The 24,792-nt window shown below is 54.9% G+C and overlaps 1 protein-coding gene and 1 long non-coding RNA gene across 2 annotated transcripts; one reads left to right on the top strand and one right to left on the bottom strand.

The window, feature by feature from the left end:
* Window positions 1-3,833: 3,833 nt before the first annotated feature.
* On the bottom strand, window positions 3,834-23,819 carry GPR161 (G protein-coupled receptor 161). Its single transcript, XM_008153118.3, has 5 exons — window positions 23,431-23,819; window positions 19,796-20,520; window positions 13,883-13,987; window positions 5,253-5,372; window positions 3,834-4,312 (listed from the first exon to the last, which is right to left on the bottom strand). Exons 1-5 carry the CDS (start codon window positions 23,802-23,804, stop codon window positions 4,047-4,049), a joined length of 1,590 nt encoding a protein of 529 aa, XP_008151340.2. The 5' UTR covers window positions 23,805-23,819; the 3' UTR covers window positions 3,834-4,046.
* Window positions 14,246-17,402, top strand: LOC129147972 (uncharacterized). Its single transcript, XR_008555180.1, has 3 exons — window positions 14,246-14,314; window positions 15,867-16,006; window positions 17,100-17,402. It is a non-coding gene; the product is annotated as an uncharacterized LOC129147972 (long non-coding RNA).
* Window positions 23,820-24,792: the final 973 nt, after the last annotated feature.

Genomic DNA, 24,792 nt, shown 5'->3' with positions numbered 1-24,792 from the left:
CTTCCTGGGGGATGAGCTGTGTGTGACGTCCTCTAATCACGCCGAGCAGAGCGGTGCCCATGCTGGTCTGCAGACGAGTGAGTCTCCAAGCACATCCCCCGGTCTGGTTTCTGCAGGCCCGGCAAGCGGGTGTCCCAGGCCCCCGGCACTCAGCCGCCAGCTCTTTCTACACAAGAAGGCCCACTGGCCTGCCTTCTGGTGAGGACTTCACTGTCCCTCGTCCTCGAGCTGCACAGCTGGCTCCTTCCTCTCGGTCACGTGGCCAAGACCCGGCGCTGGGCCCTGACACTGGTGTCGTGCACCTGAGACCTTGGGCACTTCCTCACTTCCTAGGTCCTCCTGGATTCTGGGTCTGTCCCCAACCAGGAGGAGTGTCCACTCTGCCTCCTCTTGTCAATGTATGACTCTCAGCCGAAAACGGTGATTTTCCTCCAGCCCCCATGGTTCGCCTTGGGGTTCTGCACGCACTGGGGTAGCAGCATGGACTCCTGTCCCCGCACTGACTTCCTCAGGGTGGAGGACAGGAGAACCTGAACCCCAGAGCCACCGCCACGCAGTTAGTCCTGCGGGACGGAGCTGGCCGCAGGGCCCAGTCACGTCTCCGGGGCGTCTCTTCGGGGCTGGGAAGCTGCGCTGGTGCCGTGACACGGGGTCTACCCCAGGCCCCGGGCCATCATCTTGGACAGACACTGAGCCCCTCAGACCTCTGCAGCTCCCAACGCCACACACCTTCCCCCTCCTCTCTCTCGCCTTCCTCACCACATCCCTTTAATCCCAGGTCCTTTTGTGCTGCTCAGCAAACCGGACAGTTCCCACAGCAAAAGCCTCAACACCTCTCATCTAGGGTAACAGCTCCTTAGAGGTCCTATGAGGCAAGAATAGGACACCCACCTAGTTACGGACAAGACCCCAGTGGCTCAGCACCACTGCGTCCCACATGTGGTGCCGGGAGCTTTAATCCCCGTGACCTCCCGTGGGGGGGCCTGCATTCTACACCCCCACAGGAAACAGGTTCTGAAACCTCACAGATGAGAAACCGATGCAGGAAAATGAACTGGCCCAGGAACACACAACTGCCCCGCAGCCGCGTGGGTCTGAATCCAGAACTCAGCCCAGCCAAGTCTGCACGTTCCCATGGAGCTCACGTGCACGGACACGGACACGGAATGAGAGCCCTCAAGTGCCTAACAAGCCGCACAACAGGCACAGAATCCTCCACCATCAGGCACACAGTAGGTGCTCAGCACCGGCCACCCTCATAGCCAAGCACCCTCACAGTTCCTCCCAGACAGGACAGGGGGCCAGAGCTGGACACCGGAGAGTATCCTGGGCTCTGTCCAGACACACGCCTCACGTGCAGGTGTCTCAGCGAGTCCGGTGGGAACGTTTTCCTGCAGTGAAACCCAACAGGCTAAGATCTCTTGCTGGGGCAAGCTTCTTCCCCTCCTGCCCCCCTTCCTGGCTGACTGCAAATACTGATTAGTCTCACTGGTCGCTCAGGTGTAGACAGAGGTCGCAGCAGCTCCTGGGATGGCAAAGCACATTAGCACCATTGGCCCTGGTCTTGGTCCTCAGCCCTGCCTCATGGCATTTGCTTAAGATCTCATAGCTGAGCAGGGGCAGAACCTGCCGCCCCAAAAGGGGTCACACGTGTGAGCAAGCTGGGTGGTCCTTCCAAGGCTGAGGACCAAGGTGGAGACAAGTTCAAAGCCAGAGCTCAGCTGAGGCAAGCCTTCAGGTGTTTCCTTAGCGCTCCCCACTGCTGCCACCTCGTGGCTAAGGTGCTGAACTCCAGTCTTCCCAGGCCAGGGAGCCCAGTGCTGGGGTGTGGGGATCCCAGGGCTTGGGTCATAACAGCCCCAAGCCTGGAATCTGGGCAGGCACAGCACAGGGACCACCTGCCACTGTCCATGTAGCCACTGCACAGAACTATAAAGCTATGGCCTGGGTTCCAGCCTGCACTAAGGGCAGGTGTTCTCAAAAATGCCTCTCAGGAGCTTCAGAATGTATGGGACTCCCCACTCCTCCCTCCCCACCTCCTGCTCCCTCCCTCCTTTTCTCTTTCTCCCAGGCTTCATTGGCAACTTTGAATTCTCGATTATGCAAAATATGGTTCTAGCTGCCAGATATCCTCCAAGGCTTGGCTCGACTACCACCTCCACGGAGCTACGTGGAAGTAGTCACCTCCCTCTGGAGCCCACAGTTCTCTCTATAATAATTACTCCACTGCTATTTATCAGCATCCGCATCCCCCAGGTCTGTCCCTAAATGAGAGTGCAAACACGTCCATGCTACTGCTCACGGGCTGAGCTTGGTGCTCTGCACAGGTGACGTGCAGGGCCTGGAAGATGAAGAAACGAATGGTCCTCAGTAGAAAAAAAGGAAACAGTGAGTCCTTCTATGATGCGTGGCATTTCTAGATAAGTTTAGATTTAATCCTAGTAAATCCCAGCTAGTCTGCAACCAGCCAGTGCGGACTTGGGGTCTCAGGACTCTCCCGAGAGCCCGGCCCAGTGCAGCCCAGGGACGCGCACTCCAACCCCCGGGCTCCCAGCCAAATGTGCTGCACTCCGGCTCACCAGCGAGCGCCCTGCTCCACCTCGGGGCATGCCAGCTGTCAGGAATATGGTCCCTTTACAAACGACAAGTGCTAGGAAGATAACAGAAGAGTAAAGCTCTGATTGAGGAATGCTGTGGAGCGAGAGCAGCCTGACTTGCCCATCTCCTTAGCAGAACCCGCAGGTGACGCCACCCTGCTCCTTCCCGCCCACCCAGAACCACAGCTGGCCGGCCGGGAGTCGTTATCCATGAGCTGATCACCACGAAGGTGCAAGCCCCCAGGTCTCGCAAAGGTCTCTGCAAACTGCAGACTGAGGACCAGCCAACCACTGGTGTCTACACCGCAAATCCACTCCCCCTCCGAGGAGGCATCTCTCCTCCACACTGGCCCCCTGCAGGCGGCATTCTGAGCAGACAAGCCGGGGAGCCCGCACACCCGGGCCTGCAGTCTCTGTCCGCAGTCACTCAGAAGCTGTGCCAACATGGGCCCGTGAGTCCCTTTTCTTTTCCTATCTCTGACTTACAGAGGACATCAGAGATGGCAGCTGGAAACGATCCTGGAGACCATTCAATCTGAGAGCTCACTCCCTCATCCCGTCTCCCCCGGCTGCACAGAGTGCTGGGAAGTCGCAGGTGAGGTGAGGAGGAAGAGGTGGAGCTGGGCGGCAGGTGCTGGCTCAGGCCCACGTGCTTTCTATTCTGCCTTATCTCCTGTCAATCAAACTTTACACACGGAGTCCCGAGTCCCTGGGAGGTGGTTTTCCTCCGTGAAGGGAGTTCCTCCAGTGACACGTGTCTCCCCCTGCTGTGGGCTCCACGGCCGTCCAGGCATGTCTTAGCCAAACAGTTTTAATTCTTGGAAATGAAGCATCTGCCATCGGCTCCTTCCTCCAGTCTGTTATAGTGGTTTCTCTCTCCCTTCTTTCGAAATAGCAAAGAATCAGTGAGGAGGGAGGTGGCCTGGGGCTGCCCCGCGAGCACCAGCAGGTGGCTCCACCGAGGCCAGGTCGTAACCAGCACAGAGGCCTGGGAACTGCGTGGGGGCCCTGCTCCTGGGTTCTCCTCTAGGGACCCCACACGGCCTGCTTCAACCCTGCAGAAGCCTGGGGTACCTCCGCCCCAGTGCACTGGAAGAGCCCCCCTCCTGAGCCCCCTGGGGGGACAGTGAGTAGCAGATGTGAACAAAAGAACATGACCTGCCCGGTGGTCCCCACGGCCGGGTCTCTAGGCCCCACCTGTGCCCCACCTCCCAGAAAGCCACAGCCACACCTCCGTCTGCTTTTCTTTGTGCTTTTGATGCCTCGGTCCCATCACTGGGATCTAGAAGCCCACGGGTGGGCTCGCACAGACACAGAGCTCCTGGCGTGGACGCAGTTCTCGGTGTTTTTTCTGGTGGCTGCACCCCAGATGCCGTTCCTACCCGTTCCCAGGGCCCCGGCTCGGTGGGCTGTGGGCATCCGTCTGGGGCACAGGCCAGCCCGAGGCCCTCATTTCTGTTCCGCAGCTGGAACGGTGCCCTCCTCGATGCTCTGCAGTTGGAGCCGCTGGCTCCCGAGGGCTCGGCTGCCTCCGCTGCCCCCAAAGCCAGCCCCCGGGATGGTCCGCGCCACCATCAAGACCCCGGGCAATGCCTCCTCCCCAAACAGGTTGATTTTGGCCTCCGCCTCAATGGCTTTGGCCAGGCTGTCTGCGTAACTGTCCAAAGATGTGTGCACGTCGGCTTTCACGTGGAGGATGGGGTTCTTGGCAGCTTCTGAGGGAAAGACAGAACAAGGTTAGCGAGGGGCCAGATCCATGTGGAGGGCGCGGGTTTCCAAGGTTCCCTCCTAGGGCCGGGGAAATCTCAGGAGTTAGCCTGACCTCAGGTTCTCCTCTGCCAAGAGAGGGTCATGGTGCACCTTACTCCATAGGGTTTGTCTGATAAACCATTCTTCCCAAGATGCTTGGCCGAGGTCCGGCTCACAGAAAAGGCTTGATCGATATTCTCCATTAACCACATTCGCATTTTACACCTTTGGAAGAGGTCTTTGGCCGTTGGCTCCCCGGAGTGTGTGATGTCTGTGGTTCTAAACTTCCACAGGCTGAGTGCTGAGCCAGTAGGGACGCCTCATCTCCGAACTGGCTCAGATTCCCCAAAGTCAGGACAGCCTCAGGGTCGGCAGGATACTACGGTTCGGGCGCCCCACCCAGGACAGGACCCGACAACTAACAGGAGAAGAGGGAGGGATGTGGGTCTCCCTCGCCCCCAGAGCCTTCTTACTGTGAACCTCACCGCCTACTTTCCTCCTGACACTTCGCGGGAACAAGTACCCCCACTCCTCACATGTTCGGGAGCAGGCGACCTCTACCCCACTCTCGGTGGGGGGGGGGGTGGGGGGTGGGGGGGCGTGGGCTCTGCCTCCCTGCACTCATCTGGGAGGACGGAGTCGGTGTGAGCACTGTGTGTCCAGGGAGAGTTCGACAGCCCCTGTTTGCCCAGCTTAGAAGCTTCCAGATCCAATGGCTGGGAAGCCCAAGGACTCGAGGGAGACTGCAGGGTTGGGAGTGGCACGGGGCGGGGGGGGGGGGGGTAAGGGGAGGGGGCAAAGGTGGGGGCCTGGTGTGCTGGGGTGGGGACGGGCTGAGCCAGGCATTTTCCTAAGACCATTCCCTTTCCCTGGGTTGTCCGGAAGCTGTCAGGCACAGAAACCGACCTTTGATCTGTTCCACCTCATCCTCGAACGTCACCGAGCTCCTCCTCTTGGCTGGGCAAGTGGAGTGGGGGGGAGGCTGGTCATCAGACGTGAAGTCTTCAAGCAGCATCACGTCCGTCCCTAAGACCAAGGGGCAGGTTGCGCACATGGAACCGGCCGTCCCAAGTCCTCCTCGCCGCCTCCTCCTTGCCCGCCCGCTTTCAACCCCCTTGCATCCCTCTCCCCCATTTATTCCCACCCACAATCCTGTGCAAGAGCTGCCCAAGAAGTGAACACTGTGCCATCCTATTTCAGGGAGCTGGCAGCCAGCCATTGGGCCTCTTCCGACACGTAAGTTACAGCTGTGCTATGCAGAGCTGGGTGTTCTGGCCACAGCGGGCACACTCAAGTGTCCAGTGGGCCGGACCTGGACTCGGGGAGGGGAGAAGTGGCAGAGACCGCCCCAGTAAGAGAGCTTTGTCTTCTGAGTGATTCCTCTTACAGTTTGAATTTCTATCAATAACTAGAGACCTTGTGCACAAATTTGTGCACGGGTAGGGTCTGGCTGGCCCTCCCCAATGGGGGCCATTAGGCCTGGCCAATGGGAGAGAGGGGCTGTGAGAAGTTGGCCGGCCGGCCCCGCCCCCGATCAGGGGGGGGGGTGGCGATTGGGGACCGGGACAGCTGAGGGAAGGGGCTGTGGGAAGTTGGCTGGCCAGCCCTGCCTCCAATCTGGCCAGGGCTGGCCGGGGGGAGGGGCCGCCCAACCAGCCACAATGCATGTCATAGCGATCAGTCATTCCAGCCATTTAGGCGTTCCGGTCACATGGCTTTTATATATATATAGATTACTTTAAATGTAAATGGATTACACAATCTACAAGAATAAACTCAAAATGGATTAACAGCTTAAATGTAAGGCCTGAAACCATAAAACGAGAAGAAAAACAGGCAGTAAACACTTTGTGGTTAAAATACATTGTGCTAAGTAAACATTTAAAAAATACGTTTTATTTTTCAATTACAGTTAACATTCAACGTTATATTAGTTTTAGGTGTTACGGCACAGTCGGCACACATTTACATAACTTACAATAAGTCTTGCACCTACCTGTCCCCACACACAGTTACTGCAATATTACTGACTACTAGAGGCCCGGTGCATGACATTTGTGCACTGAGGTGGGGGCTGCGGGGGGGGTCTCTCAGCCCGACCTGCACCCTCTTGCAGTCTGGGACCCCTCTGGGGATGTCTGACTGAGGAGAGGCTCTTGCCACTGCTGCTGCACTTGCCATCCATGAGCCCGGCTTCTGGCTGAGCAGCGCTCCCCCTGTAGGAACGCACTGACCACCAGGGGTCAGCTCCTGCATTGAGCGTCTGCCCCCTGGTAGTCAGTGTGCCTCATAGGACCAGTCGTTCTGCGGTTCGGTCGATTTGCATATTAGGCTTTTATTATATAGAATGTCCTCTTGCTGCATACCACAGCTCCGACTACTGCTATGACTGCCAATTTGTACTTCTTAATCGCCTCACCTTTTTCAGCCAGTCCAACCCCCCTCCCATCTAGAAACCGCCAGTTTGTCCTCTGTCCCTATGAGTTTGTTTTTGCTTTGGTTGGTTGTTTTTTTAGATTCCATATAGGTGAAATTATATGGTATTGGTTTTCCTCTGTCTGACTGATTTCACTTAGCACAATCCCCTCTAGGACCATCCATGTTGTCACAAAGGATAAGATTTCATTCTCTTCTTCGGCTGAGTAATATTCCATTGTATATATGTACCACATCTTCTTTATCCAATCTCCTATCAATGGATACTTAGGTCGCGCCCATATCTTGGCAATTATAAATAATGCTGCAATGAAAATGGGGGTGCATATATATTTTCAAGTTAATATTTTTGGGTTTTTTTTTTTTTTGTTTTTTTTAAATCTATACTCTGCCGAAACCAGTTTGGCTCAGTGGATAGAGCGTCGGCCTGCGGACTGAAAGGTCCCAGGTTCAATTCCGGTCAAGGGCATGTACCTTGGTTGCGGGCACATCCCCAGTAGGGGTTGTGCAAGAGGCAGCTGATCGATGTTTCTCTCTCATTGATGTTTCTAACTCTCTATCCCTCTCTCTTCCTCTCTGTAAAAAATCAATAAAATATATTTTAAAAAATAAATAAATAAAATATATACTCAGAAGTGGAATTGCTGGTTCATATGGTAGTTCTACTTTTAATCTTTGAGAAACCTCCATACTGTTTTCCATAGTGGCTGCAACAATTTATAATCCCAGCGAGAATGCACGAGGGTTCCCTTTTCTCCACATCCTTCCCAACACTTGTTTGTTGATTTATTGATGCTACCCATTCTGACAGGTGTGAGGTGACACCTCATTAGGGTTTTAATTGGCATTTCTCTGATGATTAGTAATGTTAAGCATCTTCCCATATGTCTGTTGGTCATCTATATGTCCTCTTTGGAGAAATGTCTATTCAGGTCCTCTGCCCAGTTTTTAATTGGATTTTTTTTTTGTAGTTGTTGTTATTTTTTGGTAAGTTACATGAGTTCCTTATATATTTTACTTATTAACCCCTTATCAGATGTATCATTGCTGAATAATATCCCCGTTAGCTAGGCTGTGCAAAACCTTTTTAATTTTATGTAGTCTTATTTGTTTATTTATTTATTTATTTTGTTTCCCTTGCTAGAGGAGACATATCCAAAAAGATATTACTATGAGCAATGTTAAAGTTTTTACTGCCTATTTTTCTTCTAGTTTTATGGTTTCAGGCCTTACATTTAAGCCTTTAATCCATTTTGAGTTTACTCTTGTAGATTGTGTAATCCATTTACATTTAAAGTAATTATTGATAGGTAATGTAGTTATTGTCATTTTATTATTAATCTTTTTTCTTCTTTTGCTTAAAGAAGTCCTCTTAACATTTCTTATAATATTGGTTTGATAGTAATGGATTCCTTTAGCTTTTCTTGTCTGTGAAGGTCTTTATCTGACCTTCAATCCTAAATGATAGCTTTGCTGGGTAAAATAATCTTGGTTGTAGGTCCTTGCTTTTCATCACTTTGAAAATTTCTCATGCCACTCCCTCTGGCCTGTAGTGTTTCTGTTGAGAAATCAGCTGACAATCTTATGGGAGCTCCCTTGTAGGTAACTAACTGCTTTTCTCTTGTTGCTTTTAAGGTTCTTTGTCTTTAATCTTTGCCATTTTAATTATGATGTGTCTTGGTGTGGGCCTCTTTGGGTTCATCTTGTTTGGGTCTCTTGGCACTTCATGGATTTATACGTCAATTTCCTTCACCAGGTTAAGGAGTTTTCAGTCATTATTTCATCAAATAGATTTTCAATTCCTTGATCTCTCTCTCTCTCTTCTTCTAGTACCTTTATGATGCAAATGTTGTTACAACTTGATGTTGTCCCAGAGGTCCCTTAAATTTTCCTCTTTTTAAAAAGTTATTTCTGCCTGGCAGCATGGATCAGCAGTTGTGTGTCAACCTATGAACCAGGAGGTCACAGTTCAATTCCTGGTCAGAGCACAAGCCCGGTATTATGAGCTTGATCCCCAGTAGGGGGCAGGAGGGAGGCAGCTGATCAATGATTCTCTCTCATCGTTGATGTTTCTATCTCTCCCTCTCCCTTCCTCTCTGAAATCAATAAAAAATGTATTTAAGCCGAAACCGGTTTGGCTCAGTGGATAGAGTGTCGGCCTGCGGACTCAAGGGTCCCAGGTTCAATTCCGGTCAAGGGCATGTATCTTGGTTGCGGGCACATCCCCAGTAGGGGGTGTGCAAGAGGCAGCTGATCGATGTTTCTAACTCTCTATCCCTCTCTCTTCCTCTCTGTAAAAAATCAATAAAATATATAAAAAATGTATTTAAAAATAAAAATTAATTAGTTTAAAAATAATAAATTATTTTTTTGCTATTCTGAGTAGGTGTTTTCTGCTACCTTGTCATCCAAATCACTAATTCAATCCTTTGCTTCATCTAATCTGGTGTTATTCCCTCTAATGTATTCTTCATTTCAGCTATTATATTCTTCATTTTTGACTGGTTCTTTTTTTTAATCTTTATTGTTGAAAGTATTGCAAATGTCCCCTTTTTTCCTCCATTGACCCCTCCACCCCACTCCCTCCTCCTCCGCAAACCTTCACTGCCCTGTTGTCTGTGTCCATGGGTCATGTATATATGCATATATGTTCTTCGGGTAATCTCTTCCACCCTTCCCTCTGAAATATATCAGTCTGTTGCATGCTTCCATGTCTCTGATTCTATTTTGTTCACCAGTTTATTTTGTTCACTTGATTCCACATGTGAGATCATGTGATACTTGTCTCTCTCTGGCTGGCTTATTTTACTTAGCATAATACTTTCTGGGTCATTCCATGCTGTCTCAAAGGGTAATAGATCCTTCTTTTTCACAGCTGCATAGTATTCCATTGTGTATATGTTCCACAGTTTTTTTATCCACTCATCTACTGATGGGCACTTGGGCTGTTTCCAGGTCTTAGCTATTGTAAATAATGCTGCTATGAACATAGGGGTGCATACATTCTTTCTGATTGGTGTTTCAGACTTCTTAGTAGATATATTCCTAGAAGTGGGATCACTGGGTCAAATGGCAGTTCCATTTTTTAAGTTTTTGAGGAAACTCCACACTGTTTTGCACAGTGGCTGCAGCAGTCTGCATTCCCACCAGCAGAGGACTAGGGTTCCCTTTTCTCCACGTGCTCCCAGCACTTGTTTGTTGGTTTGTTGTTGATAGGCATTCTGGTAGGTGTGAGGTGATGTCTCATTGTGGTTTTAATTTACATTTCTCTCATGATTAGTGACGTTGCGCATTTTTCCATATGTCTCTTGGCCATTTGTATGTCCTCTTTGGAAAATTGTCTATTCAAGTCTTCTGCCCATTTTTTAAATTGGATTGTTTGTGTTCCTTTTGTTGAGCTGTATGAGTACTTTATATTTTGGAAATTAACCCCTTATCAGATATATCATTGGCAAAATACGTTCTCCTGTACAGTGGGTTCCCTTTTCATTTTGATGCTGGTTTCCTTTGCTGTACAGACGCTTTTTAGTTTGGTATAGTCCCATTTATTCTGTCCTTTGTTTCTCTTACCCTACGTGATGTATCTGTGAAAATTCTACATGAGATGTCTGATACTTTGCTGCCTATATTTTCTTCTAGGATTTTTATGATTTCACAACTTACATTTAAGTCAAGTCCATTACCCATTTTTATTTTATCCTTGTGTACGGTGTAAGTCGGTGGTCTAGTTTCTTTCTTTTTTTTGCATGCACCTGTTCAATTTTCCCAACACCATTATTAAAGATACTGTATTTACCCCATTGTATGCTCTTGTCTCCATTGTCAAATATTAATAGAGCATATGGCTTGTGTCGATTTCTGGGTTCCCTGTTCTGTTCCATTGATCTATATGCCTGTTCTTGTGCCAGTACCAGGCTGTTTTGATTATGGTGGCTTTGTAATATGGCTTGATATCTGGTATTGTGATCCCTCCACCTTTGTTGTTCTTTCTCCAGATTGCTGCAGCTATTCAGGATCTGTTTTGGTCCATATAAATTTTTGGAGTGTTTGTTCTAGATTTGTGAAATAAGCCATTGGTATTTTATAGGAACTGCACTGAATCTACAGTTTGCTTTGGGTAGTATGGCTATTTTATTGATGTTAACTCTATCAATCCATGAACACAGTATATTCTTCCACTTGTTTATATCTTTTTCTATCTCTTTTTGCAATATCCTGTAGTTTTCCGAGTATGGGTCTTTTACCTCCTTGGTTAAGTTTATTCCTAAGTATCTTAATTTTTTTTTTCTTGCAATGGTAAATGGGATTTTTTTTTTTTTTTTTTAGTTTCTCTTTCTGAGAGATTATTGGTGTTTAAAAATGCCACTGATTTCTGGCTGACTGGTCCTTTTTTATGTTTTTCTATATCTTTGTTAGAGTTCCCACTGGGTTCATCTAACCTTCCCCTGAACTACTGAGCATCCTTTTAACCAGTGTTTTGAACGCTGTCCCTGGGAGATTTTTTGCCTCAATTTCATTTCATTCCTTTTGTGGAGTTTTGCCCTGTTCTTTGGGACATGTTTCTTCGTCTTCCCATTTTGGCTCCCTCCCTGTTTGTTTCTATATATCAGCTAAGGCTGCTATGTCTCCCAGTGTTTGCAGGATAACCGTACGTAGTAGGTGTCCTGAGCGGCCCAACGGTGCAGCCTCATTGGTCACCTGAGCCAGGTGCTCCAGGGTGTCTCTTGAGCAGGCTGTGCACACCCTCCTGTTGTAGTCGGGCCTTGATTGCTGTTGGCATGTTAGTGGGTGGGACTGGCCTGGGGCTGACTACATGACTACAGCGCATGAGCTATTGTGCAGGGCTGACCCCATGGAGCTGGATTTACTTTAGTGGGACTCTGGTCCCAGCTGAGTCCACCCTTTTGGAAGGTCATCTGTGGAAGTGGTTGGGTGGTGCTCTGATGTGGCCCAAAGCTGATCACAGGGTGTGTTGCTTCTGAGGCCTCTTGGGAGGGACTCCAGTGCAGGCCAAGGTTGGCCCTGTCTGTGCCTGGCCTGGGGCCACCTTGTAGGAGCTACAAAGTGATCTGCAGTTGGTAGCTACCTGAGAGAAACTATGCTGCAAACTGAGGCGGGCTTCCACTCTTGCTGGGCTTGGGGCCACTTAGCCAGAGGTACAGGGCATGCAGTGGCCAGATGCTGCTTTTGGGCGGGGGGGGGTGGACCTTTGAGAGATTTTAGGAAAGTCTGCAGCATGGGCAGAGCCTGGCTGCTTGTGAGGAACAGCCACTGAAAGAGGTTCAGTGGTGCGCACGGTGTGTGGGATGGGTCTCAGGGCGTCCCCTGGGTGTGGTGAGGGGTGTGAGCCAGGTTGATGGAGACTCAGACTGGGTGCCCTGGCCTGCAGGCTGGGGGGGTGAGGGCTCAACAAAGGAACAATGGCACCTGCTGGCATGTTTGTCCCTGAGAGAGCTGCCCCTCCAGACCCCACCCAGAAACCAGACCATTGAGTTTCTCTGGTTGTCCCCGGTGCTCAGAGCAAGCATCTGTGACCTCGGGTCCTTAAAGAGGATGCCTGGGTCCACAGCAGCCTTCCACGTCACCCAGGTAGAGTCCCTGGTGATGTTCACAGCCTGACACTGTGGGGACTCCTCTTCCTGGTACAGCTGCTCCGAGCTAGGAGCCCAGCATGGGGCCGAGACCCCTCACGCCTCAGTGGGCACCTCTGCTGTGGAGACATGCCTCCTGGTTCTTAACCACGCGTGTGGGTGTGGGACCTGCCCATTCCACGTCCCCGCCCCTCCTACCAGTCTCATTGTGCCTTCTTCTGTATATCCTTAGTTCCAGGAGTTCTGTTCGGCTAGTCTTCAGCTGGTTCTTAATGATGGTTGCTCTATACTTTAGTTGTCTTTTTTTTTTTTTATACTTTAGTTGTAATTTTCGTGTGGTTGTGGGAGGAGGTAGGAGAGTGTTTGCCTACTCTGCCATCTTCACCAGAAGTCTCTCACAATTTTTTAACAGCAGAGTTATTGAGGTATAGTTCCCACCCCACACAACTCACCCATTCACAGTGCATGCCTGTCTGTCTCCCCACCAGGCTGAAAACTCCAGGAGGGTGGCTCACACGGCTCTCCGGAGCCTAGTACTGTGTCTGGCCAAAGCAGGAGCTTGGCAAACATTTGTTGAATGAACGAATGTCAGAGTCTCGGGACCTCTGCTGGTTGTCTGAGAAGGGGGCAGAGACCTTCCCTTCCTTCAAATCACACGAGGGACCCGGGGCTACAAGGGATGGTGTGGCCATGGCTCCCCCTCTGGGCTGTCAGGTGAGGGAACGTGTCAGGGAAGATTCTGCGACAGAAGGCCTGTCTCAGTGCCTGCCCCCGGAGCCCACGACAGGCTCAGGAGGAGAAGCCCCGTCAAGGCAGAGACCTGTAGCTGCCGGCAGCGGCGACAGCAGCACGGTGCCCGCTGCTGCTCCATCCAGGACTCCGCGCGGCGCCCTTCAGGCCAGAGCCCTGGGCTGGAAACCCTGGTGCTTCTCCAGCCACGTGGAGCCACGGACTGGGGGGGGCACTGCCAGCCTCTGCCCCCCGCCCCCCACCCCAGGGCCTGGTTAGAGCCCAAGGACACGCCGGGCAGGCACAGATGTGGCACTCCGCTTCCCACCAGCAGCCAGGAGAGACCCTAACTGCACAGCCCTGGGGTGCACGGCCCCCGGGGAAGACGGGGATCTGTGGTGGCGCCGTGCCTCTTGCGGGGACGGGCGCAGGGCACGGGACGGTAGTGACGGAAAGGGTACCTGCCTCGTCGGGGCTGCCCGCGGCACAGGGGTTGCCGTCCCTCATTCCCAGACGGGGACACTCAGAGGTTAGGGACTGACACCAGGCCCCCCGACTCCGCGGCCTCACAGCCCGCACGGCCGGGGTGAGACCCCTGCTTTAGCGAGAAGGAAGCTGAGGCCCGGGCTCTGCCGAGCTAAAAGCACGACTGGGAGCCCTGCCCCCGGCCCCCGCCCCCCCCCCTCCCCCCCCCGCTCCTTCCACGGCACAGGAGATGCGCGCCCACCGGGGCCCACACGCGTCAGAGACACGCGGGAGGCAGGCCGCGCCGGGGCTTACCTGAGTCCTGGGAGCAGCTGAAGCCCGTGTCCCCCGTGCTGCTGCTGTGCCCCAGGGGCTGTCCGCCGGCCATGAGCGCCGTGAGGTGTGGGGACAGGCCCAGGTCTGAAAGGCAAAGTCGGCACTGACTGCACACACCGAGTCCGCTCCACGGCCTGGACCTCCCAGGGCAGTCCCCTCCGCCTCACCTCCACGCTCCTGTCCCCTCTGGTCTCCCTGCAAAACACGCTCTCAAGCCATGGACAGACAGGAAGCCGTGGCTGCTGCCCTTCCCCACGGGGCCCTGTGCCCGCCGGGCAGCCTGCATTGTGACATCGCTGACTGGGTCCCCAGAGGGGAGCTCCCGTGACAACTCAAACCAACAAGGCAGGTGGGAGAGGAAATGGGGTGACCCAGCCCGGGTGATTTTCCGGTGAAACATGGGACGTGGGTGTACGTTACCTCCTGAAATCCTACCTGAATACCAAAAAGGGCTTTTTAAAAAGGTTTACCCCCCAGAGCAGGGCAGAATGCTTGTTAGCTGCGGGGGTGGGGGAGGGGGGGCAACGGGTGTGACCCGGGAGGGAGCTGGGTTGGCAGTGGGAGGAGGCTGGTTCTCACCCTGCGCCCCCAAAGCTCAGGAAGTGGAGGCCCCGGGCGCCTCCACAGGCAGGTGGGCTCGTGGATGTCTCTACAGGAAGCAGTGGGCCCAGTGTCAGCAGGAGAGTGGGGGGACAGGAACCGAGCCTGGCCTGGGAGACGCCACACACAGCCCCGTGGGCCCCGAGAGCTGGCCACCGTGCATCGGCTCAGCCGGACCCGCAGCCCAGACGCTCCCCCCAGGGCCTCGTGATGAACCACAAAGGGGAGGCCCAGACCACCAGGCCTGAGAGCAAAGGCGCTGGAAAGACAGAGATGGGGGATAACAAGGAAAGAAAAATAATGGGTCTCAGAGGCGACAATGCAGGGAGCTTAAGAAAACAAAAAAGTTCTAATTTTCTCTGAAAATGGAGAAAACAATGAATCCACGGACAAGAGGCTGGTGACCAGGGAGGCGACAAAAAGGGGCTCTTAGGAATGAAAACCTGAGCTCCAAAGCCAAACCCTGATGTGACGAGGAAGATCGACGGCCTGGCAGACGGCAGGACCTCCTGCGAGGGGCCGCCCCTGTTCCCCACAAACACACGTAGGAGGGAACTCCAGTCTGTACCTTTATCCTGGTTTTTCTTTTTTTAATCCTCACCTGAGGATATTTTTTCCATTGATTTTCAGAGAGTGGAAGGTAGAGAGAGAGAGAAACATCAGTCTGAGAGAGACACATTGATTGGTTGCCTCCTGCATGGGCTCTGACTGGGGCTGGAGATCAAACCTGCAACCCAGGTTCATGCCCTTGACTGGGAATCGAACCTGCAACCCCTCCGTGCATGGGCCCACCCTCCGACCCTGAGCCACACCGGCCAGGGCTTAACCTGGTTTTCTGAGAGGACAGGTGCAGACACTCACTCTCCTCTGTTCTCTGGAGCCAAGGACGAAATGCGATGGTGGAGGGACGGGCGGGCTCTAGACCTTCCCCGTCATGACATCCGGGAGTTGCCCTCTTGCCCAGGGTTGGTGTGGTCGGCTGGGACGAGACCCCACATGACCACCCCCTCCAGGGTCTTGACCCCAGAATAGGACTGTGTCTCAGCAGGAAGCCTGGCTTGGGAGGGAGGCCGGGGACCATTCACTGCCAAGTGGGAAGGCTGAGGCCACAGTGGGTTTGGACACTGACTCTGAGGCTGCGGTGAAAGCCAGGAACGAGTCCCGGCCTCCACAGGGGGACTCCCTGGGGCCAGACCAGCGTGGCTGGGCTGGAAGGTCTGGGGACAGTGCAGCCAGGTGCCCTCCAGTCCGTTCACCCAGCATTCCCCACCGGAGCGGGTGCAGTCACCCCGAGATTCTTCACGTGAAATAGCAGACCTACTGGGCTGAGCCCAATCCAGCCCTTTTACACATCATTTTAAAGGCACAAGCGAGAGGCCCCAGGGGTCAGTCAGAAGCCTGGGGCAGTCACTGGTGCCTGCGCGAGGCCAGCGCAGGGGAGAGGGCATTTGGAAGTAACCCGAAGGCTCCAGGTGGCACCAGGAAAGGAACTTGGAAAAGCAGGTGGGAAATTCAAAGGCCCCTCCCTCCCTGCAGCCCCGCCTTTCAAAAAGGGCCCAAGAGCCAGCATGTCCTCTGAGTCCACGTGAGCCAGTGTCCTTGTCCCCGGAAGGAACTGGGACGGCACTATGCCCAGTTTCAGGAGCCGTGAGCATCAGGCGAGGGGCGTTTGGATATGCTGCCCTCCCCCCTTGTCCAGGCCACCCTCCAAATTCCTAGGGGAGCCCAGGGGAGTCGCTAATGACACTGCACGAGCAGGAGATACCTGGGTGGCTCAGTGGCAGGTGCCACCCCAGGGAGAACCTAACCTTTGACACTTCCTTGGGGCAACAGAATGAGAAAACCAAAACGCGTTCATTGTGGCTGAAATCTGTGTGGAACAGACATGACACCGTGTTTATAAAACTCCTGGCTCCCCAGTCAGCTGGGAGCTCCGGCTATTTCTGGAATTCCACTCTGCCTTTGCTCACGAGCCCCGTCAGGAAAAATGGCTCCACGTCCTCATCCGTAGGTTCTAGCTTTGCAGGTGCCCAGGCAGCTGGAGAGGCGCAGGAGCAGGACAGGGCCTCACGTGGTTTCCTGCTGCCTTTGGAATGGACCTGACTGTCCTTCTTGGCCCCTGATGACAACTAGTAGGGGTGCACTCTCTCAGGTGAGGGGCGGCCCGAAGCAAGCTTGGGACAGAGGTTGAGGAGCCTCCTGCAGACCCAAGTTGTGGCCACAGAGGGCACTAGACCAGGGTGTGCTCAGCCTTGGCTTAGCCAGAGGGGCCAGAGGTGAGGTGGAGGCCAGGGTTTCCCCATCAGAAAGCCATTCCCAGCATGCACGGGGCCGGGTGCGGAGCTGGTGGGCACTGTGTCCTGCTGTTTCCAAGGCTCGTGCTGGTGCTGCTGGCCTCGGCCCGGGAACCTCCAGGGAAGAGGCAATAGGGACCCCCAGCTCCCATTCCTGGAGAAGGCCAACAACTTGTATCCCACACACCCTTCCACCCCAAGTCCTCCCACAAGACTGCTTTTCCCTCAGTGAGCAGGAGACCGCCGGCTGCCTTGAACTTGCCAACCCAACCACAGCTGGTGTTCTCCGCCCGTTCTCACAGCCTCCCAAGCTCTTCCAGGATAATCACCAGTGACTGGCATGGAGGATCTTGGCCTGAAAAGCAGGCGTTTCTTTTCGTTCTGTCTACCCTCTCCTCCTCCATTCGCTTTCCTCATTTTTTTCCCTTCCTCATTCTTCATAAAAAATTCTTAAAAATGCTTTTTTGCCTAGAAGATAAGCGATTTTACAAAATCTGAACAAATAAGTTAACCAGTGAAATAAAACCAAACCCTGGAGGTGCTCGTGGCTCACACGTCACACTTGAAAGCATGATCTCGAAAGTGTCCTGGGTGGCATTCCAGTGGCTGATAAACGGGGAGGTTTAGCTTCTCCTTTGGTCAAAAGTCCCAGAATGCCTCCCTCTCTCAAGAAGTAACACTCGCCCTGGCCGGTTTGGCTCAGTGGATAGAGCGTCGGCCTGCGGACTAAAGGGTCCCAGGTTCGATTCCAGTCAAGGGCATGTACTTTGGTTGCGGGTACATCCCCAGTGGGGGGTGTGCAGGAGGCAGCTAATCGATGTTCCTCTCTCATCGATGTTTCTAACTCTCTGTCCCTCTCCCTTCCTCTCTGTAAAAAAATCAATAAAATATATATTAAAAAAAAAAAAAGAAGTAACACTCCATCAACCCATGAAATACACCAGTGATGTTGGTTTATGTAACTGCCTCAGGGAAAGGACCTCCTAGCATCACTCCCGTTGAGTATTGGTGATCATTAGGAGTGGTTCTTTCTCTCCACCCTCTCTATTTCATGAAGAGGAAGACTCCGTTTGAGTGGTGTGAGTTGCCCAAAGTCATCCAGCAAGAGATGAGAACTGCAGCCCGTATGGGCTCTTTCCATAAACACCTCATAAGTGCCCTCAAAATCTCTCTTCCCATAGCTCGTCCAGGTGAGGACCCCCTCAAACAGGACCCTACAAACCCAGCTGCTTCTCCATTAGGACAGCACAGTAGTAACTGCAGGAGGCAAGGCCCCGCAAAGCCTGGGAAAATCAGGGGACAGTGGAAGGAGCAACAGGACGTTTAACAGTTGCCTCAAAGCATCTCCTCTGTTGTATTTATTAATGACAAATAGTGGCTGTAGTGGAGAAACCTGACTGTACGGAGTGAGAGCCGGTACCCCTCACCCCAGTTCACACACTGAAGCCCTCACCCCCAGTGTGATGGTATTTGGAGATGGGGCCTTTGGGAGGCAATCAGATGAGGTCGTTAGGCTGGGATTCTCCTAAGAAGAGACCAGAGAGCTTGTTCTCTCCCACCCCGGCCCCCATGAGAGGACATGGCAAGAAGACAGCCAGGGCGAGAACCCGCACCCGAACCCTGCCCGACCCCAGCCTCCTGAACTGTGAGAAAACACACGTCTGCTGTGGGCCGCCCAGGCTGTGGTGTTCTCTTACAGGGGCTCGCGCTGACGGGGACATCACCCAAGAGATGAAGGGTGCCATGGTAATGAGGCACAGTGCCACACGTGCCCCTGACACGATCACTAAGAGGGGCACGTGGCCCCCGGCTTTCCCGCCAAAAGCCTATAACCTCCTCCTAATCCTGAGAACACAAACTGAGGGACTGCGACCAAACCCCTGACCAGCGCTGCACCAAAGTGCCCATGTCACGGGAGACGAGGAGAGAACAAAGACATGGAGGTGACAAAGGGGGCCTGATGGCGACGTGGGAAGGGAAGAGACGTGAGCGGGAAATGGGGCGGCACCTGAACCAAGTCTGTAGTCGGTGGCAGTGTTACCGTCGGGGATGGTGACCCCTGTGGTTAGGCAGGAAGTTCAGTCTAGGGGAGGCTGGGCTTTCCCAGCCCTTCCAAAGTCTAAATTATCTAAAATAAAAAGGTTTATACAGGCCTGTCCCTGGCCAGAGTATTCCTGTGGGTCTCCTCAAAGGGGACGGGATGGTGTCCAGAACCTTGTTTGTCCTGAATCGATTGTCTGACTGAGGAGAGCCTCGCAGGGACATTTCAGTGTGTGTATGTGTGTGTGTGTGTGTGTTTGTGTGTGTGGGTGTGTGTGGGGGGGGTAACAATCTAGGACACCAGTGACCTGGGACGAAAGGCCAAGGACATGCTCAGCATGAGCAGTGAGGAGGGCGGCCTCTGCTGTAAAGAAGTTTGGAAGGGCCGAAACCGGTTTGGCTCAGTGGATAGAGCGTCGGCCTGCGGACTCAAGGGTCCCGGGTTCGATTCCGGTCAAGGGCATGTACCTTGGTTGCGGGCACATCCCCAGTGGCGGGTGTGCAGGAGGCAGCTGATCGATGTTTCTCTCTCATCGATGTTCTTAACTCTCTATCCCTCTCTCTTCCTCTCTGTAAAAAATCAATAAAATATATTTTAAAAAAAGAAAAAAAAAGAAAGACGTTTGGAAGGAAGAGATTGGCCGAGAGAAGGCGGCCGGGGGTGCTGGGTTTTCTCTCCAGGCGGGGGGAGCGGTCCTCTGGAGGCCAGGACGGGGCCAGGGGAACAGGAAGCAGATTTCTGAGCTCTGGAGCCCCTGCCGTGAGCTGCTCAGCTCAGGAAAGCTGCGGGCATCGCAGTGGGCCCTCTGGGATGCCCCTCCCCCAAAGGAAACCTGTACTTTGAGCCTCGAGGCCACCGTCAGTGTGAGACCTCGGCCAGCACCACGCCAGAGCGGCGGAGGGGGCCGCGGGCTGCCCTGGCTGAGGGAGAGCGTCCGTTCCCGACCAGTCCCGTTACCTGTGATCCTGTTGGAAATGCTGAAGAGCCTGGACGTTCTCTGCCGCTGCACGAAGGGTTCCCGGTAATACCGGTCCCCGAAGCACATGCCCAGCAGCTCCCTGCGCACCGTCTTGTTCCAGAGTCCGTAAATGAGGGGGTGGCAGACGGCGCTGGTGAAGCTCAGCCACGTGGCCCAGGTCTCCAGGCTCGGGGAGACGCAGTTCTTCCCCCAGAGGGCCTCGCAGGTGATGACCACCATGTAGGGGCCCCAGGTGAGCGTGAAGGCGCCCAGCACCACCAGGATGGTGATGAGGGCTTTGCACTGGTTGGCGGAGTAGACGACGCCCTGGAGGGCGTTCCTCCGACTGCCCGAGGAGGAGGTGGAGGTGCTGGAGTTCTTGCGCCCGGTCCCCTGGGCGTCCTCCTGCCCCAGGACCACCGTGCCGCAGTGCACCTTGCGGGCCTTGACCCTGGCCACGCGGAAGATGAAGCCGTAGCACACGAGCATGACCAGGAAGGGGAACAGGGCACACCAGATCTGCCAGAAGGCCGTGTAGCCAGGCTCCCGGTGCCACGCGGCCACGCACATCCACTTGAACTCGTCAAACTCCACGGAAGACCACCCAAAGAGCGGTGGCAGGCAGCCGATGAGGGAGTGCAGCCAGATGTAGACAAGAGCCATCACGGCTCGGTTCCCCGTAATCTTCATGGGGTACACCATGGGGTACAGGACAGCATAGTAGCTGGAAAGGATGGGAGGCGAGAGAGGAGTCAAAACAGAGGAAACACCAGGCTGGGCACCCGCTGCTTCCCGGTGGAGAGCACCTCCCGCCCAGATCCTGACAGAGGGAGATGCTGGCTGGGAGAGGACTTCCCCGAGGGCGGCCACGCAGACGCCGCCTGGTGCAGGCAGGACTTGAGGAGGGACTGTGGCTGCGAGCCTCACGTATCCCCTGTGAAGCCATCTCATCCACCAGGACCTTCTTGAGTCCCTGGGGACACAGCTCCGAGGTCAGCCTGAGGCTGCCGATCTCACATCTGGCCTGGAAACACGGACAGAATACTGCATGTGCCCCGGGCACAGCCATCTGTTACCCTGGCATCTGGGTTTACATCTCACTGAGGCCGTGCGTGCAGCACAGAGAGAAACAGGCCTCCGAGCAGGGGCGCTGGCTCACGGTGGCTCTGCCGTCTGCAGGCTGTGTGGCCCGGGCAAGCTGACTCAGCCGCCCAGAGCTCTGTTCCTCCATCTGTGACACGGACCCACAGAACCTCGCCACCGACCTGTGCGAGGACGGAGTGTGCCCGCCAGGCCGGGCCTGCACCGCGCCACCCTTCAAAGGGCAGCGGGGGCCCCGCTCGTCTCTGCCTGGCCGCCAACTGCTCCCCTTCCTTCCTGAGGACGGGCCGCCCTCTCGTTCCTGCTCCCGTGAAGCTGCTGTGGTCACAGCAGCCTGAGTCCTGGGGACCGAGACAGGCCGTTCTGGTGGTCACCTCACCCGGCGACGGGTGGAGACACCGGCCTGGGTCCCATCATCCTGGCAAAGGAGCTGTGAGAGTTCGCCGAGGGCACTTCTGGGAACGTTTCCTTCCCGCTCACAAAGGACCCAGGCTCCTTTCCCCTTTGCTCTGCCCTTTGAAATGCGTGCGGGCCGTGGCCTCAGCCCCAGGGTGGCCGGGCAGGCAGCGGGCGGAGGCCCCGCCTGGAGAAGGCCAGCTATCGTGGCTCCTCTGACCAGCCCCGTCTGGCCTTGGCAAAAACAATCACGATTAATAACCGTCCCCCTGCAACACAGCCCTCTGGCTATTCTCAAGACGCTGTTAGTGTTAGCACTTTATGGCAAGACTTCAGCTTTATTGTGACAAATGGTGTTTATATCCTCGCTGACTAAGGTTCTGGCAGGAGCAAGTCCGGGTGACAGTGAGCTCTCCCAGCTGCGTCCGAGCCCCGTGGGCATGCCCAGCCGCGGAGCCCCACAGACGGCCACAGCACTGCCATGTACCTCCACACTCGCCAGGGGCTATTCGGTTTTCGGGGGACTTGGGGAGGAAATGTATATACATGGGAATGCACAAACCTACACCTCTATCGTTGCCATGTCTGCCACAAAAGATGGATTTCGTAGATTTGAAACTTCATGTTTGAAATTTAAGCCTCATTTAGGCCTCGTTGCAGGTTCAGAGGAAAATGGAGACAAGGGCAGCTTCCCCCGCGGAGGAACGCAGGGGAAGTCGGGGGGGTTCCTTTGCTCCCTGGACCCTCAGCTGTCTTCTGAAGGCCTCCATCTGTTCTCCAACAACTCCCTCTTCGACCGGAGCCCAAGTGGGCCGTGTCCCCAGAGGCTTCCTGATGTCACCTGTTGCTGAAAGGCCGCCAGGCACATATGGGCTCCAACGCTCAGCTCCCCTCCCAGGAGACCAGTGACCTGGCTATGACCCTGGCTTTCATAGGAGGCTCCCCTACAGTAACAGCAATCCTGCGGCCACCCCGGGGACACAGTCACTCATGCTGAGCGGTGGCTGTCCTCACCGGAACGGACCGGCCGTGGCTCCAGCTACTTTCTCTGATTGGAACACTGCTGAGAGCTGGAGTTCCATCCGGGGTGAAGGACCGCCTGCTTCCTCCCTCCACATCCTCCCCCGTGCGGACAGCCCACAGGACCCTGGCCCTGGGCCTGGCCTGTGCCCTGCACGGACAATCCAGCGACCATTTGTCAGCTAAAACCCTGATGGTCCCACGGGAACCGGGGGACTGTGTCAGCCACTGACAGTGTCACGGGCTCGTCCCCTCCGTGTTCCCCTGACGGCTTCTTCCCCGATTCTATGCGTCACGCTGAGCCTGAGTCTACCCTCCTGCCTGAGGAAGTCCCTTTGCCTGGGATGAATGAGCTGACCATCAGCAAAATGCAAATCCCCAAGCTGAATCCGGGGGGAGCTCTCCGCCAAAGCCACGAGCCCCCGGGACAGCACACAGCGGGAACCGGAGGGCGCCGGTCGGACGCAGCGAGGGGCACCCGCAGGGCCCCTCCTTACGGAGCCACTACACCACGCGGGGCAGCCAGCCTGCTGAGAGCGCTGCATCTCTCAGGCGCCCGCGTCTTCGTCCCTGGGTTGTCTTCCTTCCCCGGCTCTCCTTCCACCCGGAGGGGAGGTTGGTGAGGTCCCTGCACTGTGGACGGGGACAGTGTTTCCTCTCTGCGTCCCCACCCCGAGCCCAGCTCTGGCCCAGGTCAAAGCCACAGGCAGTGGACAGCAGGCCTAATCCCTCCTCTGCCACGTCAGCTTCCGCAGCTGCTGTTTCTCATCTAAACACTAAGAATCAGGGGTCTCTATGAATGCTCTTTAAAAGCCCTGGAACCTCTTTTAAAAAAAAAACTACAGCGAGAATGATATATAAACATATACAAGCATTACAGATTACATACACCTGGCACTGGGCTCGAATGCCCACTGCCAGCCCCTCCCAGGATGCAGCCTCTCTCTCGGCCTGGGCAGGGGCAGGGACGTAATGCTGGAAAGGGCTCCGATGTTCCACGACACTAAACAGAATGCATTAGCAAACTCAGCGTGACAATCCCAGGGCCAGGTGACCGCGCCGGGTCCCTCTGCACACCTTCCTGCCTCCTCCGTTCTCCGACCGGCGGCAAGCTTACCGGTCGATGGCAATGACCCCGAGGGTGAGCATGCTGGCCGAGCTGATGAGCAGGTACAGGAGGGCGGAGAAGTTGCACCAGACCACGCCGAAGACCCATTCCCGCCGAAGGGAGCTGGTCACCACGAAGGGCAAAACCAGCACCGCCAGCAGGAAGTTGGACAGCGTCAGGCTGAAGACGAACTTGTTGCTGAGGGTGAGGAGGTAGGACTTCTTGTACAAGGTGACCACGATGACCAGGTTGCCCAGGCAGACGAAAATGGTGATGACCACGATGGCGACGAACTCGGCGACGACGGCGCCCCCTTCACCGGCGGCCGCCCCCGTGCGGTTGCTCAGCTCCTTCCAGTGGCCCAGAGAGGAGTTGAGGCTCATGGTCAGTGCGCCTGGGCGTGGGGTGGGCGCAGCATGCTGGATGGCTGGAGGGACAGGGCAAGACGGGGGGACAGGAGAAGGTCATCGGGTCAGACCACCCGACCTCCACAGAGAGCAGCAGAGGCCCCAGGCCCCAGGCTCGTCCAGAGACTCAGCCAGCCTCCCTGCCAAGCTCTGCACACACGGCCTGTTTTCTACAACCCACTCTGTGTGCCACTCACTCATTGTGCCCCGGGAACGGGGCCTCCTCCGTTCTAAACGACCATCCATTCCGCCAGGCCGGCAGTTCCGACCTTGAATGCACCAACGAGTCACCCTGAGTGTCAGCTCCAAGGGTCACCTGCTCGATCCTGGCCCCAGAGACCGGAGGCGCGGCCTAGGAATCTGCATGTGAAACGGGCTGGAGCAGGTGGTTCTGGAACAAGTGGTTTCCGGGGGCACACTGCGGGCGGCTCGTGCCACTCCAGGTGGTCCCTGAACCTGCAGCAGCCTGGGCCCCTGGAGCTTCCCCGACAGGCAGCCTCTCAGGCTCCACCTGTGACTCTAGGAGCCAGGCCTGGGTGCTGCTCCCGCCCCGCTGACCCGGGTGCACTGAGGCGGCAGCCGGACTCCCGGGGGCGCTATTCTGAGGCCCCTGAGCAGGGCAGAAGCACGTGCACTTCCCACGGAGACGTTCCTATCGCTCCGGCCGGACAAGGACCCCAGCACTGATCGCCAGTGGGAGGTGGAGGGCCAGTTAGGGGTCTGGGCACACAGGACCCATTCTCTGGGAGGCGCAGTTCCTGCTCTCAGGAAACTGGCTCGGGATCTTGGCGAAAACTCAACATTGACACATGTTAGCATTAAATGCTGCCGATGAATGTCTCTCCAAAAATTTCTGTCTGCTACAATCAGCCAAAAAATCCCACAACCACTTTCCCCACCTGCTCTGGCTCCCCACAAACAGAAGACACCAGAAAGGAAGGAGAGATTGCTTTGCACGAGCCAG

This window comes from Eptesicus fuscus, chromosome 22 (assembly GCF_027574615.1).
Source record: "Eptesicus fuscus isolate TK198812 chromosome 22, DD_ASM_mEF_20220401, whole genome shotgun sequence".
Taxonomy (NCBI): domain Eukaryota; kingdom Metazoa; phylum Chordata; class Mammalia; order Chiroptera; family Vespertilionidae; genus Eptesicus; species Eptesicus fuscus.
Note: the sequence above shows the minus strand (reverse complement) of the source record. Positions and strands in the feature narration are given on the sequence as shown.

Bases quoted from the DNA above. Each gene is read 5' to 3' on its own strand.
- GPR161 (XM_008153118.3), bottom strand. From the start codon at position 23,804: ATGAGCCTCAACTCCTCTCTGGGCCACTGGAAGGAGCTGAGCAACCGC. The intron at 20,521-23,430 runs GTAAGCTTGCCG...CATCCTTTCCAG, and splicing joins GGGGTCATTGCCATCGACCG to CTACTATGCTGTCCTGTACC. The intron at 4,313-5,252 runs GTCGGTTTCTGT...TCTTTCCCTCAG, and splicing joins TGAGGTGGAACAGATCAAAG to AAGCTGCCAAGAACCCCATC.